The sequence below is a fragment of the Rhyacophila brunnea genome, unplaced genomic scaffold (assembly GCF_057557595.1).
Source record: "Rhyacophila brunnea isolate RB1 unplaced genomic scaffold, BYU_Rbru_1.0 scaffold_14, whole genome shotgun sequence".
In the NCBI taxonomy this organism is placed as follows: domain Eukaryota; kingdom Metazoa; phylum Arthropoda; class Insecta; order Trichoptera; family Rhyacophilidae; genus Rhyacophila; species Rhyacophila brunnea.
Window position 1 is genome coordinate 17,226,192 of NW_028232796.1, and position 22,809 is coordinate 17,249,000.

At 33.2% G+C, this 22,809-nt stretch overlaps 1 protein-coding gene across 1 annotated transcript; it reads right to left on the reverse strand.

Annotated features, from left to right (window-relative positions):
• Positions 1-482: 482 nt before the first annotated feature.
• Positions 483-22,808, reverse strand: LOC147075669 (protein-lysine N-methyltransferase SMYD4-like). Its single transcript, XM_085941987.1, has 13 exons — positions 22,550-22,808; positions 21,351-21,600; positions 19,772-19,955; positions 17,201-17,354; positions 16,168-16,332; positions 15,810-15,947; positions 13,209-13,416; positions 7,787-8,079; positions 6,565-6,751; positions 5,646-5,796; positions 5,017-5,148; positions 3,176-3,332; positions 483-2,054 (listed from the first exon to the last, which is right to left on the reverse strand). The coding sequence occupies exons 1-13, from the start codon at positions 22,681-22,683 to the stop codon at positions 1,922-1,924; spliced, it is 2,286 nt and encodes a 761-aa protein (XP_085798113.1). The 5' UTR covers positions 22,684-22,808; the 3' UTR covers positions 483-1,921.
• Position 22,809: the final 1 nt, after the last annotated feature.

Here is a 22,809-nt window from a genome sequence, read left to right on the forward strand (position 1 = left end):
TTGGCTCGTCAATGGAGCTGCTGGCAATAAAGATCATACAAATTGTTAATAGATTAATGGAATATTCGTGCTGCTATCGTTCATGTATTATTTGATGTAAATTTACAACCAATTAACACCACCTAGGTATATATTGTTTGGTTCATAGATATAAGTTTTAATTACATAACATAACTTTTTAAATATAATATTATTTGAATCTGATTATACCATCATATTTGGAATTGATATGTACACCATTTACAATAAAATTTGTATTACCGACTCGTAGGCTTACCAGGATTTCTCCCAGTGTCCTACAAGTTAATTCGACTGTTGAGTATACACAATAACAAACTGTTGTTGTTCCAAATATGTATCAGACAAAACAATAAAATATATACATATAGATAATAATGGGGGTTGAAAATAAAATAAAAACACAGCCAATGAAAAAACTTATTTATTTAATATAAAATTCGTAATGGGTAACATTCCGTGTAGACTTAATATTATTACTTAGGAAAAACATTGAATAAAACAAAATTAAAAAAAAACAACAATAAACCGTAATTTAAAATAAATTATTACGGTAGAACCTCGATTAATGATAAATCCGGAAAATCAAAATAATAATAAGACATCTATTTAACTTCCAGAATAAAGCTTTACAACAGCACTTCACCTTTTTTTTTTTTTTTTTTTACTAATTACATATATTATATTTTACAAAATTGATAAATAAAATACGGATAATAAAAAATCTCAATAATCGAGGTCTGCTAATCAAAGTTATTAAACTACAATCATTAAAGGAATATTAATTTATGGAAACAGTTCAACATTCAATAATGTGCCATATATCTGAAAAGTAATATCAATAATTAATTATTATCCATGGTATTATAAAATTATTGTGTAATAAGAAAAGCTTTAGCGGGAGGAATTATAGCGCACATACAGAATATCATCATTAGGTGATTGTTATAGTGAATGTAGTGAATCATTTTAAAGTCGACTATTCACATAGCAATCTTATGTCATGAACAAAGACAAAAGCTGTTTATACAAAGTCAAGAGCTTTTGACTGGAAAAAAATAGCATAATCTGAAGCGATTTCTAGGTGTCGACAACATTCAAGCTCCTTGCAAGATAGAAAAGAGATGTTTTACTTAGATTCACTGTGAAATTATCTCCCCTAAATGCAGATTGTCTAAAAAAGTATCTCTCAACCGATGTTCTGCAGAGATTTTCTGGCGGTCGACGAATTTTCGGCGTCCAAATGCCTATGCTAAAAATTCCAATAAAATCTTCAAAACCCGTGCATCTGTATGATTGTACTAAAATAGATTAATGGTTTTACGTGAACGTTTCTCCTATTTTCAGTGGTCCGTATTGCTATGTGATAAACCACCATTGAGTAAATAAAAAACATAATATACTATATTATATTATACTCATTGAGTATAATATGCACATGACCAAGACATTCTTTCATTGACGAAGTCAAGCATTTTTATTCGCAACATCGAAAAAAGCCAAAAATAATACCATAAGCCAAATGCGCTTCACAAGTTAGATAACTACAAAAAAATGATCTGACGAGTTGACAAGTTGTCTCATATTCAATACTTAAAATTTTAAGAATTTTTGGTATACTATACATAGGTAATCCAACATAGTACGTGGGACCGAAATTATAGTACACATACTATATTTTTCTATGGGTGGCAACTCTGAGCCCAGTTCTGGTTTAAACAAATGGTTTACATTTGAACAACATAAAAATGCAAGTGGCTTATCGTTAAAACATAACTTGGTTATAATTAATGATAAGACAAATTAATAATAAACACAAGACAAATTATATAATAAACATAATAAATATTTTAAATCCTTTAAATTAGAAGATAAATTATATCCGGTGTTACCATCAATGACTTTAATAAAACTGTTTGCACATTTGAAATTTCTGACATGTTTCTGTATAGAATGTTGTCCATGGGCCATAATATGTCATGCACAGCTTCAGAGCTTCTGTTAACATGTCTCGGCAGTTTTGAACTGATACTTCTCTGAAAAATTACACAAAAATATTTCATTAAACAAATGTAAAATTTATCACTAATGTTATCTTCAGACTATCTTATCTCTCTTACTGCTTGTCTTTCTATGGCAGAGTTTCAACAATGTCATTCCGAACCTAAACAAGATCCGGGCTTACTTTAACATTCATACAAAACATGGTCACTTGGCAGTTACATTACCTTACTCAGTGGCACCATTGATATTGTTTTAAAAAAATTATCCAAACAATGTTAACACAATGATGCAATGATAGATTTGTATGTTCATTTTGTTGGTGAATGTTGACTTCAAATGATAAGAAATTTTAAATTTTATATCTTTCTCTATCGTTGTAGTGATCAATCGTCATTAATTTGAGAGGACCGTTCTCTATTTTAGCGCTGCTTCTTTTAGACTCATTTTTCTTTCAAAAATCCACAATAATTTTATTTCTTTTTTGCACTTTATTTCTGTAGTCATTAAAAAAAACGGAAAGATTTTTCATCTACTAGGCTAAATCTTTGTGAGTAAAAGGCTTAAATGACAATTTGATCAGCAACAAAGCATCTTAATTGTAACATTAGTCATAAAGTAATTTAAGCCATATTTCCTATGCCAGATGGAGTCTTCTGAGGGACCCTATTAAAATTGTTAAAGCAATTCAATTTGTTCTAAGCAGAACTTGTGCAGTAGCTCATCTTTTGCAATTCAAATGGTTTTTTTTACAATGTATTTTCAAAAAAAATCAGTTTAAATAAAAATTCGAATTCTCATAGATGATTTCTCAAAAAATGTGAATGAGAAATGAGTCAGAGTATGGACCTAATAGGTTGAGCAAGTGGCTGACATACATTTCTCGTAAAAACAAAATCTGTTAATAAAAACCTCCACTCTGTGGAGGCCCATAATAATAATGATCTTATTAGGGTCGGACATGGTTGAAAAGAAGAAAGAAAAATTAACTGCTCTACAGTTCTTATCAAAACCAAAACTAGTAAAGATGGGGCATTTTTTGCTTCACTTTTATACAGTTAGGCTCCATCTCTATAGAAGAAGGTTTTCTTCAACATCTTTGAACTCAACGTAGTATTGTGATACAAAAATTATGGAGGGACAATATTATAATTACCTACTGAGACCAATATCTTTAGAATTCACAAGAATTTGTATATACAGATGCGCCAATTTAGTTAATTCATGTGCCACTTCAATGCTATCTTCACCAAACTGACATTTTATCGCAGGTAAGTTTTCATGAAACACCTTTATAGTACAATCGAATTCATCTGAAATCAAAAAGGTATCTACATTAGTCATAATTAGGCTTACCATAAATTATGAAACTCTAAACCGGGACAGGAATGGGAGATAGGGCAAAGAAGCAAATTTAACCACCAAAAATTGTTTTATTATTAAAAGTATGTACAAAAGATGAATGCTGAAGGTCTGCTGCAGCAGAAATTTAAATTATTTTATTTATCGTACCGTACGACTGGTACTTCTCGCTGAAATGAACGTTTTTCAGCGCTTTATCATTTTTATTAATTTTCTCATAAAAATAGTTGCACGTAATACCAAAATTCAATTTCCAGTACAGTAGCGCCTGTACCGTAGACTCCTGTGTGGGGCCTCGGTCATCCGACCAAATGTGTTTCATGATCAAGAAAACACGCTCCAAAGCCGCGGAAGTTCCTGGTAGACACAAAATGTGTTGAATAACTTTAACTAGATTGGGTACATCGATGTGTTGCTCTTGAAAATGTTTGAATAATTGGACCCACTTGTCGACATGCTCGATTTGGGTCGTCGTTGAACTCCACTTTTCATTTTTTGATGCAAGAAAAGTTTTTGCGAAAGACATCTCATCAAAAAGACTGTCAGTATTAATTTTTTGTCGATCATCCAAACCGTGTATTGTGTTTATAGCTTCAGCAGATCGTTCAATCTCGTCCCATTTCAGTAAATGATCAAGTCCAATCCATGCGAAGTTCTCAGCACCACCGAAACCGTTTTCCCACAGTCCAATGTAAAAAATACATTGTCTATAAAAAGCGGTTACGTCTATCATAAATGTATTAACTCCCTGGCTACTAAATTTTCTCAACAACAGTTCCACTCCTTCCAGGACAAAGTTACTTTCCATCCTTTCCTGATTAAATTTTAATTTTCTCAGTTCCAAAACAATGTCTGTGGCGCTTGCTTGACTTTTTTCCATGAGTAACACAGTGTTGTTAAAATTATTCACTGTCTGTGCACAAACCAAAAATATAATTCACCTGCATCACTTTCAAAAAAATCTCGCAATGCACGTGGACTGTTCTTTTGAGAAAGAAAATATGACTTCAGTCCTTCGAATATATTTAAAATTCTTTCGACTGCCGGCAACAGAGAAATAAATCTGGTACTTCCATGCTGAACTATTTTTTTATATTCCACATCTACAAATACACAGAATTCCATCAACTGAGTTACTCGAACTGTGTAGATATGAAAAAATTTATATATTTTCACAACAAGATCATCAATTTCGATTGGTAGACCATCCACAGCAGATTGAAGCGTGTATATATATACACAATATGTGCGGCTGTCTGTTTTGTCTTGTTCTGTTTTGTCCGGTCACCGTCCACGCCAAAATCGAGGCATGAAATTTCTCACCAATCGACCATGTTTAAAACTGACACACGACATTGTGAAATCGAATTTCTTCACGCATTCATCAATGACAAGGATTCAGTCTCTCTCAAATAGTTCATTCATCCTCCATTCTAGCATTCAGGCAGTACAGTTTGTGGTCAGTATTCAACATATCTTTCATTACTTACCTAATTGTGAAATCGATTTTATTTAACTGTAATAGATATGTATAAATTAGCATTTTGAAGCATAAAACTAAATTTACGTAAATTGTATTGGTACATTTGCCATTTATAAACATACTACATATTATTATGATATAAAAATCCTTACACATTTTCTCCTGGAAGGCTCCTATTAGGACAGCAGTGTTGCGAATATCGGTGTGATATTTATACAAACACTTTTGTTGCACACCCAGAACTAATTTTAAATGTGTTATCATATTACTTATATCTCCGAATTCTGGAATAGAAAAATAAAATATTTTCTTATTATGAAGTAAGTAAACATTACAAATAGTATTGACTTAAAGTCAAATACACCACACAAATTAATTATCTTTATTATTTATTCATATTTATTCATACAGCGTTTGACACTAAGCACTTTGTTAAACAGTTCCTACAAAATTGTTCTAACCTAAAGAACGCATTTCTAATGCCTTGAACTGCATTATTTTTTGTAATATTTCAATTGATTAGGAATTGATATTTTTTATCATTGCAAAACACTGTTTCAATAGGTATTTAGTACAATCAAATTTTTTATAAGAAATTTCAATTTTAATTTTGCGAACTCTTTTCATTCTTCCATAAACATTATCATATTCATAAATAATTAATTTCCTCGACAGCAAAGATAATCAGCAGTAGAATTTTAAATTTCCAAAACCGACTTACGGACGATTAATGTTGGTATGCCTCTATAGATATTACTATTAGTATTTATGGTATTCTTACCTATATTGTTCCACGTCTGAATTGACTTCTTGTGTAGCGATTTTAATTTGCTAATATCCTTTTCGACCACTCCACAATTGTTGCATAATCCTTTTGAATTTTTAAATATGGGACCTTGACAGCTCTGACACAAGAAGGCTTCAAACAAACTCTGCAAAAAGTGAATTATTATTATATACTATCAGCCGCCTCCAAATTTGCTCTCAACCATATCTTATTTCTTGCCTTGGAACACCAGTCAGACACGCCTCACTTTCCCAATCCACCCGGCCACCGGACTCGTGATCCAACCCAATGCTAAATCCGGTCATGGTGGTTCGCCATTAGCTTCGACCTCCGCATCCAGCCCTGGTTTCAAATATGTACACATATTGATTGAAAAATTACATGTGAATTGTACCTACCCAGAAAAATTTATATCCTGGATTGACCAATAAGAAACACAATATACCCACCGCTGTTGGACACGGATGATGACCATCTTCAGCATGGCCCCCACATCCTGAAGCGTGCCCCTAGGCCACAATATTTGGCAGCCCCCCCAACCTATCACTAAGGTTAAGGGCACTGTAATGTTCTACTGTAGTGTTTCCCAAATGATATTCCACGGAATTCCAGGGTTCCGTGTATTTTTAGCGATTTTGATTCTAATATCATTCAACTCAGACCATTCAAACTTAACTCAGCTCTATTCACCGAGTTGTTTCACTGCGGATCGAACTATCCTGAGTTCTTTCCCTTTTCTTTATACACCATGGAATTGTAAATTGAGAATTGACGATAAAACATCTCTGAAGATTAACATCCATCGAGTCTTATTACTGACATACACCTTCCACTGGACCACGTGAAGGATCGGGGCCCGCTGGTAAGGATTTCCGTTGCCGAAAACATAACAATATGAGCATAATATACTTACATAAAAGTTATCTTTTTCAGTATTGGTGCACGCAGAACACTTGCACTTAAAATAATATTGGTCTTCCAGTTCGGCTCTTCTTTTTTTTCCAATGGAACGTCTGTAATGTGGGCCATAGCAATTGAAAACTTCGGAGCCTTTGGGGATATCACATGTCGCTTTTACAATAAGATAATCCATAAAATGACTGCAAAAATAATAAAATAGAAATTAAGAGTAGTAAAGAATAATATTGCAATGATAATATTTCTATGCATGTACATACAAAGATTGTACATCCCTAATGCCAGCGCTCCATTGGCGAGCCAAAAGTCCGAGGACAATAAATCGTCCGATTTGTCTATGCTCTGCTACTGATCAACGAACGAATAAAAAAGTTGAGCTGTCAAAAGTCAAAAGTTGCGATTATCGTAATGTCTTCCGATAATCCTATAATATTGTGTTATTTATATGTAGACTTGCATAAAATAATATAGCAGTGAAAACAACACAAGTTTTACGTTTTCTTTTATAAATTTCATAAATACAAATAAAAAAATAATTGATAATCTCTCATTCTCTAATGTGTAAATTAACAAATTAATCAATAAAATGTTTAAAACAATAACAGATTTTTTTCCGGTCCGAATGATCGCGTATTAATGTCAAATCGAATTTGCATAGTGATCGACGGACAAAGTCTGGCAACTCGGAGAGTGAAATGTCAAACATGTTTGAAATCCAACGAGCCTGGTCTGCGGATTAAAAAGTCCGCAGATATGGGGTGCTCCATGCGAAAAAAAAGTCCGAAGATTGTAAATCGTCTGACTTGCGTGCAAATGGAGCACTGGCTTAAGGCAAAGATTTTGAAGATAGCCTTCTTTTTATGGAAGGAGACTAATATGTATATGAAAATGGGACAAAAAAGGACCTCAGCAACCTCCAATTGTCATACAAACTCTGAAGTAAGAGTGTTTTGATATTTTTTTGCATACAAAAATCTGGTACTTGCTTTTTGTATGGAAGTGATCTTTGATTTTAGATTAAATTAATATTTTCTGACATCATAGTCAATTTACTACTGTAAACTACTGATCGCTAAGCTTTTATTAGGTAGAGTGTAGGGATTTACAAAAGAAAAATCGAATTTGATTAATTTTTCACATTTTTCTGACATTGCAACCTGTTGCACCCACGAGTGATTATCGTGTCCGCACAACCAAACAATTAATTTTATTCTCACCTATTAATAATATTCGGTTCACAGGAATGATTCAGCATACTGACTGATGGATAGATTGCCGTGCCGAGCCGCTCTTGATACTGATAGGAGATCTGCAAGGAAGGAGTATCCATATCGTGAATGTCTGTGACGGCGTGTCCGTTGGCCACCAGCTGGCCCAGGTGGCGAAGAATGAGGCAGGCCACAAGCAATTCAGCCTCGTCTTGCTCCATTTCAAAAGGCATTATCGTGTTGAAGTGAGATTCGAAAAATTCCGTACGTTCTCTCAGGTAATTTGTTAGTAAGACACTGGTCTGAAAATATTGAAATGCTTGATTATTAGCGGTGTATGGCACAATTATTGATAACTACATTAACCCATTCGCTGCGTCCAACGCAACTGGTGCGTTGCCCATCAGGTGGCCTTTAGATATTGTTACGCCTAAAGCATGGCATCCTCAGAGGATCAAATTTCATGAGGCCAGAACGATTATCGGGCGGATTCACAGATATGAGCAGGTCGACTACGAGACAGAAATTTCTAGCCCGTAAGAAATTTTATAGTCATCTTTTTGCAACTTCAACAAAATTTAATAGAATCGTTCTAGCCCTAAATATTTATAAAATCTTGCATTTTTTTTTATACATTAATTCTAGAAGCAAGCCAAGTAAAACGTAGTGTCATTATAAATTCTATACTTATTTGAATTTTAAACATACAAGAAAGCTGTAATTTTAAAGCCAATAAATAGCAAATGATTAGTTGTACCTATAACTTGAATCAACCATGAACACAAAACTATCATATTTCGATCAGTAATAAAATCCTTATAGGTATGTAAAGCAAAGCAAGTACAGCAAACTAAATTCATTCCCAGTAATACATGTACCAATAATGTGTTTAGTTTTTCAATGATTGTATTAGGATTTTATTTATAAGAGTATTTTAAAATTATACCTACTAGCCTACTAGGTAGTAAGTATGTAATAGTTTCTCGACCTGAGCCACCTGAGCGAAAATTCTCAGTGCTGTACTCATAAATATATTCTGAACAATAAAACGCCCTGTTTCTTCATGCAATCCCGCGTTGTCAATTAACCGCATGTCGCCGAAAGAAGAGCCAGCAAGACGATATATATCTGCGTTGGACACATTATCACAAGTCCGGGAGGGGTACCAGATCCTACATCAGACCCTCCCGCCTCTTTCGGAGATGACAATATAATTAGCATGTTATTTAAATGTGGTAATTAAATATTAATTAAAAGGTCCGCAGTGAATGGGTTAAATATACACACATTACATTCGGGTTGGCATCCTAACCACATAGTGGTGGATTTAAATATAATTACAAAATGAACCTAATAATAATGATTCGCTTTGAGATGGGGTGCTTGATTACTCACTGTAATAGGTATTTAAGATGGCAGCACGGTTTTTGCTTTAGGGTGGACTTTTGCTCTGATAACTTTGACATGATTTTCGTGCTGATTTAGTCACTTTTGCAAGGATAATTTATTTGTCAGTCATTTATATTGTTGCAGTAGAAATTGTTCATTTTGTTTTTCGGTTGGACAAGAACCTAATGGATTGGTCAAATAGGCAACAACTATTTCTAATATAAAAATACAACTACATAATGTGGGAAGGACGAAAGCATATGGTTGGCATTGTAGCGAAAATGTTTTTTTTTAAAGTTAGTAATCGCCCTACTGAATAAATCTAATTGAAATGAAAATGTTATCTGGACAATATTATTGTAATTAGAGCTGTGAAATTAAATAGAATTTAATAATTAATTAATAACGATTTATTTGGTTTTAAACAGTCCGACATTAAATACAGTTCATGACTTAAAGATGCCTGGCAAGCGTATGATACAATATTTTCTCCTCTTTCACTTTCTAATGGATGTCGAGAAAAAATAAGTAAATAAGCATTGTTAGTTATTTATCCAAATTACTGTATCACTGCAAAAATGAAGGATAACCATGTATTTCCTATATTAACACTATACGGTCCGCGAATTTTCGCGACGTACCTACACCAACATCCGGTATTTTTAAATGAAAATCAACAAATTTCGATCACAAAGTTAAAAATGATATAACTTTTGAACCTATTGATATATTTCAATAAAATTTTCAGAAAATACTTAAAATATATCAATGCATCAAATTGTGTCACTTGTCAACCTCTGGCCCGCGTTCCATAAAGGTAAAGTATATAATTTGTAAATTTTCGTAAATTGTTTATTATATGTTATTAGATTAGTTCAATTTGTTAAATATAATGTAAAGGAAACAGCCTATTGATATAAAGCAATCACAATATATTATTTTTTAATTAAAAAATGTAATAAAATATTCAAATATAAAATGTTTCACACCGCTATAGAATACGTATCAATTCATTTTTAGCGCGACTACTCATATCTCTGATTATCAAATATAATAAAATAACAAAGACTTCACACAAACTGTGAGTGTTTAAAAATAAATGCACATTCATTCCCGAACGAACACTTATTTACTGATTTATTGGTTTTACGAGTTTTATGGCTGAGCTAGCCGATAGAGGCAGTGCAGTGGCGTGCATATTTTCGCGTAAATTCAATTAAATAAAATGCATGCATATACATTCCCACCGCTTATTACAATTTGGTATTTTTGTAGGAATCGAGACAATCCAATAACAGTGCAGAGGCGTGCGTAAAAAAATCATATAACAAAATCTAAGAGCAATAAATTGTAAAACAAACATCCATATTCCACAAAAATATTTGAATCAACACTCAATCTTATGGATAATACCTTTAGATAACTGGCTAGGGATGAAATAATTATTGGCACATAATAATATAGTGTACGAGTAGATTTAAAACAAATTAAACACTAAAACTGAAATTATTTGAAATAGTTTATAAAACTATGAATGTAAATGAACTAACAACTAATACACTTTTTTAAATGATACGAAAAAAAGCAATTACCAATATGTAGATGTAGAGGTACTTTACACTCTTTGGACATGTAAATAGGTTCTTTTCGAAGTTTATGTGAGGAACACACTTTACACTTTCTTCTTAAACGTTTATTAGTTGCGGAAATCCCCGGAAATATTTGATTGTGACTGAAAATTGCGGAGATATTTGATGTTGTTTTATACTGCCAGAGAGTCTTTGTAATGAAGTAGGTGAACTGGTTTTATGGGTTGAATCTGTATCAGAAGATGTAGAAGGTGCATGCGTTTCCGCAACATCAATTGATTCAGATGTCTGTATATCCTCGATCCAATCTTTATGTTCAACAAAAAATCGTGAAATTTCATTTTTCATTATTAGTGAAATGTAAATAACGCAATATTTGAAAAACCGCTTACGTGGAATAATTGGATTTGTCGACCAATAAGACTGGGTCGCTTTTCTGACAATGCCCATTATTATCACCAAACCGAACCACTTTTTTAACTCCGACATGGTTATGTCCACTCATTTTTTAGATTTAGCTTCTGGACTTAAATTATCAGTGTCAAATGTTACTCCTGATAATCCTTCAAATGGCTTGTTCTCTCTCGGCGGATCATCATCGTTCCATCATTGTCGGCCTCAGTTTCTGAATCCTCAGAATCACTCGCGAAATATGTTGTACGTGGGCGTGTTCTCAAAGGAGCAAATGAGTCTGTTTCAATATCACTAAAATCTCCGATATCTTCACAGTCACTGGGAATATCTGACATACAATCCGCATAGTTTTCCTCTAAAAACGATTGGTCCTCCATTTTAAAAAGTTTTTTTGGAGATAAAACTAATAAAAAATATATATCCTAGCTAAAATATACTTAGGTTAATTATTTTTTCAATGAAATTAGTGCAACAAATATAAATAATAATAGCTATTATTTATGCAGTTACACAAGCAATAATCTCCCGAAAAAAGCAAACGAAAATGACAACGCGATACAAGTTCACATTTATAACTGTTCTCATTTTCAAGTTAAAATTTCTATCATGGATGATGAAGCATGGTGGACGTTTCATGGGTAGTAAACCATTAAAGACAAAATATCAAATAGCACGCAATTTCATAGCTAAAAATCGCGTTCATTTTTTAAAAAAAGAATGCAGGTTCATAAATGGTTGACTGCCACTGAAAAGGGTCGACAATTAAATTTCGAAGTTGAAGTGACGACACTGGAATATAACATTGAGTGTTTATTACCTTTTTTGTTTATGTCTCGTGATTCACCCGCCTAGAAACGGGCTTGTAACTAATTAAAAAAATGGTATAGGTACAAAAAAATACTGAATGGTATTACGTCCGCCATCTCTGTAAAAACCCCGAAATATTTTTTTTTCCATCGTGATTTTACTTCTTGCACATGTCATTCAACCATCTGTCGATAGATCTTGCAACCAAATATTAAATTTCATATTTATTTTTCACAGTAAAGATATGCGTAAGTCAAAACACCACGTTGGCGTCCCCGGATCGTAACGTTCGGCTCGATAAGGACGCCAATGTGGCGTTCCCGGACCGTAAAGTGTTGTGTGAAAATGTTTATGAGTAGTCTTAATATAGTAAGCAAATTGATGTCTTAACCCATAGCTTACGGGCCGCACAAAATTGTGTTTTTGCTAATTACTTTTCAAATGCAAATTAACACGTTAATTACAAAATTAATTAAAAGGGCCCGTAAGCATTGTGTTAATAATCATTATATTTTTAATGTCTCTATAAACGAGTATGACAAACGATCGTCATTTTTAACTAATTCTTTAAATCAAAAGGAAATGATATTATTAGGTAGATGTCTTGACTCTAAATGATTTATTTTTAGTTGTAAAAATTTTTTAATTAGGAGAATTTGTTAACATAATACAATGTAATTGCCACAAATCATCCTACCATACATGTTGAAATTACCTGAGAAATTACTAATATCTACAATTAAATGAAGTAAATAAATTATCATGTTCACTCCTAAGCATATGGGGGAGATATTAAATTGTAGGAATGGTCATTAGGCATTTGCCCAATCCATTGGGAAACACATTGAAAAAACATGGACTTTTTTGTGTCCAGTCGCATGATTAAAACCCCATGACCCACGACTTCAGACGCGGCCGTTCTACCAACCAGGCCACGTGGGTCTATAATTATTATATAAATATGAAATTATCTACATGATAATCAAAACCAAAAATTTCTATACAAAAAATATTTAAAATTTTAAAAGAAATTGCTTCTTGCATCCCAACGAATTGGAGCACTTTAAAATAATGTTATTAAAAAAATTGTCTATTGCAGTGATTCTCAAGCATGAAAGATTTATAGTTATGAATATAATATGTCTTATTATGTACAGTTGGATTTTCAAGCTCTTTGTGATTATACATTACATTCTAATCATCATTAGATAACATTGATAATTTATACTAACCAATGCGTATTGTTTGAAATCTTTTTTATTCATCTTTTCAAAGTTGGTCAGCAGCTGAAAGGTCTTTTGATAGCCCCGAGGTTCTTTCACTTGCTTCATTTCATTTTTCATACATGTAAAGACTTGCTGCGCGGTGTACTCATTTCCTGCTTTCAGTTTCTTTGATTCTTTCAACATGAACCCGTCGTGGGACGCTATCAATAAAAGTCTACAAACATCAAAAATTAATTAATACATACACAACCCTTTGAATGCTAAATGTTCATAACAAAATGGTAAATTATTTTCGGAGCTTCCTTCTGCGCTATTATTAAATTGGTTTTTATTTTGCTTGTCTGTACATTTGATTACTTTTTTAACAGTTCTTTTGAGGGTTAAGACAGTTTATTTATACGTGAAAAAAGTAGGTACAATCACCTCTGCAGGGGGGGGAAAAGGCATTAGGCACTCCCTCTCGCTTGGAGTGTTGTATGATGTCGTCTGCTACGTTGGGTGATAAAGTGCAGGGTGGCAGAAACGGCGAGATTTATTTGCAGAAAGACTGTTGTTACATTAATTATAATACAAAGATCTCTGGCCGCACCACGAACTGGAGCAACCGTGAAAAATTTGTTGCTTGAAAACCTCTTACTGTTCTGCTGGATGTTTTTTTAAACAAGGACATCGATGACGCGCCACTCACATAACCGATCGGCAAAGTGCAGAGCCTACCTCGTTATAAAACATTTAATTGTCAATAAAACATTACAATTAATTAGTGTTATTAAATTTTGACCTGATATACTCTAAATTGGGTTTTCAAATTCAAATTCAAATTTATTTATTTTACATATAATGAACATAACATATTATAAATTCAAAGCTCTCACGACATGACATAAAATAAGGGTTAACAATTTTTCAAATAAAAATACAGGGCAATGTGAGTTAATAATACAATTAGTAATAAAATAAGAAATAAAATAACAAAAATAAAAGTACATGGAAGCACACAGAGTGAACTATTGACTATAGACCCTATCTTAAAAACATATAAATTATTTATTACTTATCAGTATCAGTGTTGTTATTAGTCTGCCACACACGTGTCAAAATAATATTCCAATGTTGCAAAATCAATAAGAAAATGTGATTATAAATAATACAGTGGAACCCCGATCTACTGTTCTCGCATAAATCGGTTTCCCGCACGGATCGTTCATTTTTGAAAGTCCCGCCAAACACCCATAAGAACAATGTTAAATAATCCCGTATTAACCGTTCCCCGATTTATCGTTTTCCTCGATCTATCGTTTAAATATTATGGTCCCGTCACAAATCTTATCCCGATTGACCGTTTTTGTTGAATATTTTTCATTTCGCTTTCGTAGAATTGTTTATGATACAATACAGACCTTTCAATCGCGTCGCTTTGTTTGCACAGGTTGGTCGGCGCTCAGGCTTGCCTCGCATCTCGTATCACAAATTTTTATCGCAACTAAAATACCCCCCATGAAGAAAACTAGAACTCGAGCTGAGAAACTGAAAATAATTCAAGACGTCGAAAAAAATCTAGGAGAAAAACGAGTTTTTTTTTTAAAAAAATAATTATATATCCCGCATTTATCGTTTCCCACATTTATCGGTTTTTTCAGGGTCCGATGAAAACCGTAGAATCGGGGTTTCACCGTACCATAATTTTTTTTAATAACAATATTTATTATAAATGATGCGTATCTCACTGGGAATTTAACTAAAGATCAACATTATCTAAAACTAATTGATTATGATTGCTATGGATAAATTTAATAGTAATTTAATAATAACATAGCAACCAAATTTTTTTTTTTTTTTTTTAAACGGTACATGTTCAAACACGCGCGTTAACATCATTTTACACCCTACTTCAATTATAGTTTGTCAATTTATGGCTACGGCCGTATGTTGTAGCTTAACCACTGGGGAATGCCAAAAGAAATGGCGTATTTCAAAAAAACACTACCTTATTCTTAGGTCAATAACTATTATAAAGCAATCATTATTTGTAGGATGTTTATCACACTTGAATGGTCAAAGACATAGCTTATAATGAGTATCTTTAGAATTATCATCAAATGGGTTAATCTTGCCCATTTTTTGAATAATAAAATGCCTAATTCTTGTCAAATTTGGGATCACAGAGATTATCAATATAATTTTTTATCGTAAATATTTCACTATAATAATGTCGATATAAATTATACTGATGGTTTTATAAATGCGTTTAAAAATTAATAAACGTAAAAAATCCTTAACACCTCTGCACATTTATGTACTGAAATATGACTATATTCTAAAACATTAGAGCGAGAGGTTTAAAAGAATATGTAATAAAAATACTTTATGCAGTCATCAAATGTTTAAAATAAATATAAAGGATAATAAGGCTTCAAAATTATATAAATAGATTATCTACAACGTTTAAGGAATGTCCAGGATCATGCTTTGAAAATAGAACAAAAGCTCCATTTTGATCTACGCTGAGCATGTCCCCCCTTAAGGACATTAATTTGAATACAATTTTTCTATTCTTAAATCAGATCAGACAGATTTGAGTCGATACCGTTTAAATAAAAGTTTTACCTTATAGAGAGATGTGCAATTCCGATTTTAGGCCATAGCATCAGAGTTGAGCCGGCGCATTCCCATCGGTGAAATTTGTCCCACCCTTCAATTCTGCATGCCTCTGAACAGTATTGGCTGTATATGCAAACGGAACAACTGCAAGAAATATACATACAAATTAATAATAAATATCTACCTTGATTATTAAGTATCGTAACAATTTTGGACGGAGCAGGTTAAAAAATTGTAGTGTTATTTCAAACTCAACGGTGATCGATGAGTAAAAAAATACTAATTAAATTATTTTTTATTCAAGCTGAATAATATATGTAAGTACACAAGATTTATGACTACATACCTATAAAGAAATACTCACGGTATAGGGTATGTAATGAGAAGCAGACAATTTTCGCAGCAGAAATAAAATTTGCCTACGGGCCCAGGGAGAGCTACAAATGCAAAAGGTTTTTCCACAAAGAGCACATCCCCTCGCTTCACATCCTTATTTGTTACGACATGGCGGCCAAATTCTTTTGAATATCTGTAAGGTTACGCAAACAATTTACTGTTAAAACATTCATTTTGATTAATCACAAATAAATTATAAAATATATCAACAATAATATTTTCTGTAGTATATTGTGTCATCAGACATGTGAATACAGGAACTTCACCATTTTCAAAAATATTCTTACATTTTAAACCCATTGATTATTATAAATTTTACCAATATCCTAGCAAGAGTTGCGACTTTTTTTACGAAAATTATTCTGATTGACAAAATCAAAAATATCATACATAATATTACGCATTGTTTTGCACTGTGCCATGCATTCATTGCACATGCAATGTTTACAATCGAAAAAGCGAGGCAATAAATATATATAGTCTGAGTCTGGATTTTGGAATTACTGCAATAAGTCCTCCACGTTCCAACTCAATCTAAGATCGGGTGATGTGTCAAATAGCATCAACAAAATCTAGTTGGTGCTTGTTGTAATCACGATTTTAAAAACGTTTATACTAATCTGTCAATAAAGCCAGGTGAAAATATTGTATTTTTTTCGATGTCAGTAAGAAGTCGAACACCTCCGAGTGGCACTTTATATTTTCTTTTGATAAAGTGGCCATGGGTTGAAAAATGGTGCACACCACTAATCTCATAAAATACGGGCAACTATAACTTTAATGAGCTGAATCTGTTACTAAATTCAGCTTGAGAATAAGGGATATTTCTCAATGTCTCCTGGTTTTTTTTCCGAGAAGTTTGAACACTTCAGTTGGAGTCTTGCTAAAACTCAATAATTGTCCTGTCGGTATTTCCTTATGTGGTCTTTTAGGTGGCATAGTTGTCAGTATGATTTACTCTTCATTAAAAAACAAAATGAAAAATTGTCCTAAATCAATACCTTAGATCTAATGATGGAGATGCCCCTTCTAGTACTTCATTTTTGGAATCAAATTTAGGTAGTTGATCTACGGTAAAGGCACTTTCCAGGACATTTAAATCATTTGACTCCATTACTTTCTCAGAGGTCGCAGTGATATTCATATGAATGTCCGCTGAAAATATATCATCGATACGGTCATACAGAAAAGTGAGAAATTGGTAGCTATTTAACACATTTTTTTTTTTAATTACCTCTACCATCCTATGTAGATCTGGGCCGCCTCACTAAGAGGTTTCTTTACAATTTTTTTGTTTTTACGAGAAGTAAATGTTAGCCACTTGCTCAACCTATTAGGTCCATGCGCTAGGTCCAAACATTGAAAAAACAATATGTGAATTTGCCAGACCTGGGATTCAAACCCGAGACCCATGACTTTATAAGCCGACACATTACTGGTTCTTTGAATCTTTGGAAATTCTATTAGATTTATAAACAAAATCAGCTGCAAACGGTTCCATGAATAAACAGAACAGCGATAAATAGAATTACGACCTTTCAGGAAAAATATAACATTTAATATTGAAATTGTCATAATATGACATATTATGTATCTCTATAATATTATGTTGTATGGATTTTTAATAACACAGGTTTTCAATACACCATAAAAAAATTAAATTATATAATTTCTGCATTCCTAATTGCTGGAATGCCTCAATTAAACAGGATTCAATTCGGTGTTGCGGGCAAGCTAGGTAGGTATATCTCGTCTTAATCAATCTAATATGTTCAAAATGCTTGGGTGACTAGGTACAACGAAATAATGAGTTTACTAATTCTGTTCAACTAAGTTGTGCACGATTATCAAAATGTAGCAGATAAATTGTGGTTTTTATGCTGAATGGCCAACATGCAGTGATTATAGTATAATACGAGGGTGGGTCAATAAGTCCTTAGAAAAGCCGACAGGTGGCGCGACTAGTACTGTAAGCGGTTTGTTTTCATGCAGCGGCACTACCGATTCAGTATGCTGCGAAGTTTCAATCAGATTGGTCGGGTTGTTGTGTGTTTCTCGTACATTTAAAAAAAAAATTTGCTTGTTTACAAAAATGGAGAAAATTGAGTTTAGAGCTGTTATTAAACATTTTAATATAAAAGGGTTAACAGCAAAGGAAATAAAAAATGAGTTGGATTTAGTTCACGGCATATCTGCTCCTTCACTTGCAACTATTTATAACTGGTTAAATGAATTTAAACGTGGTCGTACATCAACAAAGGATGAACCACGCTCAGGACGTCCTGTAGAGGTGACTACACCAGAAATGATCAATAAAATCCACGATATGGTGTTAAGTGACCGAAGATTAAAGTTGAGTGAGATAATTGAGGTTACAGGGATCTCAAAAGGTAGCGTCATTTCTATTTTACATGACAAATTGGGCATGAAAAAAGTTTCTGCAAGATGGGTGCCGCGTTTGCTCACAGTCGACAATAAACGCAATAGGGTGGTGGCCTCTAAAGCCCTGTTGTCGCTCATGCAACGCAATCCGGATGAATTTTTTCGTCGCTTTGTGACTGTAGATGAAACATGGATACACCACTATACTCCCGAGACGAAAGAACAGTCAAAGCAGTGGATTGCGAAAGGCGAACCATGTCCAAAGAAGGCGAAAACCGTAAAATCAGCTGGTAAGGTTATGGCTACTGTATTTTGGGATGCACGTGGAATTATTTTCGTTGACTATTTGGAAAAAGGAAAAACTATAACAGGGGATTATTATGCATCTTTATTGGACCAGCTAAAAAACGAAATTGAAGAAAAACGGCCTCATTTAAACAGGAAAAAAATCCTCTTTCATCAGGACAATGCCCGTGTTCACACATGTTTACGATCAATGGCTAAAATTGAAGAATTGAAGTTCGAATTGGTCGACCACCCACCGTATTCGCCAGATTTAGCCCCCAGTGACTTTTTCCTTTTCCCAAACTTAAAAAAATGGCTAAGTGGACAACGTTTTTTTTCAAATGAAGAAGTCATCGATCGGACAAATGCTTATTTTGAGGACCTTCCGAAAACTTATTTTTCTGACGGTTTAAAAAAAATTGAGAAACGTCTAACCAAGTGTATTGAGCTCCAAGGAGATTATGTTGAGAAATAAAAAAAAAATACAAAAATAAAAACTGTTTTAATGCTTTTTTCTAAGGAATTATTGACCCACCCTCGTATATTAAATATTTATATATATTTTGTTAATAAACTTAAGTTTTATAAGGATTTAATTAATAGATATGACAAAATTGAATATTTTATTCTTCCCCTGGCTATTCTATTTTGTCACTGTTGTGTTGTTTCATGTTCTGTTTCTTCATGTTCTGTTCTGTTATATCATGTTCCGTTTTGTCTGGTTACCGCCGCAAGTGCATCAGAACATCGAAATCTTGTATAGCTTTTTATTCTTTGCTGCTTTTGAGCAGCCTAGCTCCACCTATCACCCTCTTCTCAAACCTTCTAGCGCCGGTCAGTGGGGCAATTGCCCCCACTTCGGAAATCGTTGAGTAGATAATAATGTATAAAACGTAGATAATTACCTATACTCTTTTTGGAGAGTTGCGAATATTTATGAAGATATTCTATAGCCCTCTCGCAAGACAATTGAACCTGGCTGCTATCTCCCAAGTGATAGTAGCACTCCGCCTGACGGAGGTATATTTTATGCCAATACTTATCGGGATATCCGCTAGCTAAAGATAAGTCAATATCTTGAAGACACTCCTGCAACAAAGTATTTATTATTGGATACAGTAGTGATATCCAAAATCCTTAGATCAAAGTATTATTTTGACTATCTCAAACCTTTAAGCGGCCCCCTCTTCAAAGTAAACTAAAAAAAATTGTGCACAAGAAGTATGTAAAACTTCTAATATGTGCCGAGATTGCAAACGGTTCTAATGAATTTTGTTCACGTAAATATTACAAATGTCAATTTTAATTCAACCATCTACTCTATCAAGTAAAAACATATAGGTTTATGTTAACTGAAATATTATGATATAAACATTCTTGATTGAAATATCTTATGAAAACCGCATTGTTGGTCATACCGGATTACATGGTTGATTCACCTCGATCAGGGTTAATTTACCCTTTTGAACAGCAACCTAAGATATATTTTTTCAACTATTGCTTGCAAAAAACATTCTCAATATACTCCCCAAATTGAAAATTTCATCGAGAAACCAATGTCAAGAGCTTTTCGTAGCTTCAAATATATTTTTAAAAACTTCCAAAGGCATTTAAAAACATATCTGTATACGTCTTAATGCATAGTAATAAGGTATTAAATTGATTACCGCTAAAACTGGTTACGAAATTATTTAATTAAGTACAAGTATTTATCAATCACAAAATACAATAATTTTATGCTATAAATATTTGCGAATCGGTTTGTTTAAATTAAGCATAACGCGAACAAACAGTGACATCACCACCATTTCAATGGAATCTTTGGATTATACTTCTAATGTAAGTGAAACGTTTAAAATGTATGAAAATTGGTGGCGGAGTCTGGTATTAAAATAGAAAAATTAAACGCAATTCCTTAGAAAACGCTTCGACAATAGCTTGCAAAGAGAAACATCAGTAGACTAATATAACGAGATATACGTCTAAAATTTGATGATTCGTACAACTCCAATGTGGTAAACATAACGTGTGTATATTCTAAGTAGTGTAACTACACATTGTTAACGTCCTGCTAACGTGCACTCTACAATCGAGGGTTTAGTGTCAAACAACACTATCTACAAAAGTGCAACTTTACAAGAGAGCCAAAAATCGTTATTTTAGATTCTTGTAACTCAACAAGGGAAATGTTTATTTAAAACCTAATGTTAATATATTATAATTTATTGTGTATTGTACATTTATCTTGCTTATGATGATGTTAAAATTTATAGGGATAGTTTTAAAAAAATATGAAAACAAGGGTAACTTATGTAGTTAGCGTTAAACTTTAATGACGATTTAATAAGAAATTAGAAAAGATCGACATAACGTTGTTTGACTATCATGTAGCCGTAAATGTGAAATAACGTTATCTCAAAACTTTTTTTGTAGATAACGTTGTCTGACTTTAAGCACTCGAAATAAGAAATCATGTAATCTTACTTTATATTTCTGCATGTATAATAGAACTGCTGATCGATTGGAAAGGGCTATGGAATAATTCTCATGGGTTTTCGGAGTCACATTGATGCTGAAATTGTAGCAATGCAGACTCTCCGCATAGTTCCCAATCTTGAATAAGTCATTTCCTTTCTCACGGTAGCTCAGAGCGACGGACACTGATTTACTGCTAATTGTGCTGTCCCTCGCCTGTTGTACTTTCAGATCAAACATCCATTGCAAGAATATCTTCCTGTAACACAGAAATAAGGCTTCATCGAGTGTACGATGTGTCCACTACAAGGTTTGAATTTTCTGTGCACTGATGCCTATGCGTATTAGTGATATAAAACCTCATCGGCTGTTCCATACTAATGAGTAGAGACCGGATTATATGAAACATAAAAAGCTTGAAATATGCATGAAAAGTGTCAAAATATGCAACATTAAATAATAAAAAGATACGGTGCTTTTTACTGGTTCTCCGTCATCGTAATCTGTCAGTCGCCATTTTGGATTTTAGCTATCTTTTTGTCATCGAATTATAGTACCCGGTCCAAGCCATTATAGTATTTCGGCAAAAATTATAGGACGTGTAGAAAATGAAAGTTTTTTGTTTGTCACATAAACATAACGGAGAATTCGAGAAATTCCGATGCCCTGCTTTATTATAACACCTCTTACGACCGAAAAATGCTAACACTGGCCGTCGTCATTAACTGTCACGTTAGTTTTTTAGAGTAGGTATACAACGCAAAACCACGTCCATAAACTAATATCGCACACTGAGATCTTATATTATGTATTTATATTATACACCTAGATTATACTTACTTCGTCCCTCGCTTCACGTTATTACGATTTGCTGTGATTGAAGAACATTTTACGAAACTTTAAACATCGCAACATATGAACCCCTAACCAAACCGGCGAATTCAATTAATAAAATTTTTCAAAATTGTGGTATTTTTGACGTACTATACTTTTTTAATAGTACGCGGACGAAAATGTAACTTTTCGAATAGTACGCGAACCAAAATGTACTATAGTTATAGTTCAGTTGGCAACACTGCGCTCACTGACAGATGACAGCGAGCGGTGGCGGAGAACCAGTAAAAAGACCCAACGATACTAATTTTTAGTTTTTTTTTATTTCAAAATCAAATCGTAGAGCAAAAAAGTAGAGAAATTATTCATTTTACCTGAGCCCACTGTCTTTATATAGGTTAATAACAGCGTCATATTCTTCACCGAATTCGTATTCACTTCCATCGTGATCTTTAAGCGACAGCGCATCCAAAAGCTGATCCCACTCTATCCCGTCTGTTGAATTCATTTCGAACACGATATTTTATCATTAGAAAAATATATTAAAGAATTTCAAATTACAGACATTATAAAATGCAGTCTCGAGTCAACAAACAGCCTGGCCCATGCCTAGCCAAAACAAAACATAGCATCA

What these genes read in the sequence shown, in the direction of transcription:
- LOC147075669 (XM_085941987.1), bottom strand. Translation starts at nt 22,683, where the DNA reads ATGAATTCAACAGACGGGATAGAGTGGGATCAGCTTTTGGATGCGCTG. An exon ending in TATAAAGACAGTGGGCTCAG is followed by an intron (nt 21,601 to 22,549) that starts GTAAAATGAATA and finishes TCTGTGTTACAG; the next exon opens with GAAGATATTCTTGCAATGGA. An exon ending in AGCCTTCCAGGAGAAAATGT is followed by an intron (nt 3,333 to 5,016) that starts GTAAGGATTTTT and finishes TTTTGATTTCAG; the next exon opens with ATGAATTCGATTGTACTATA.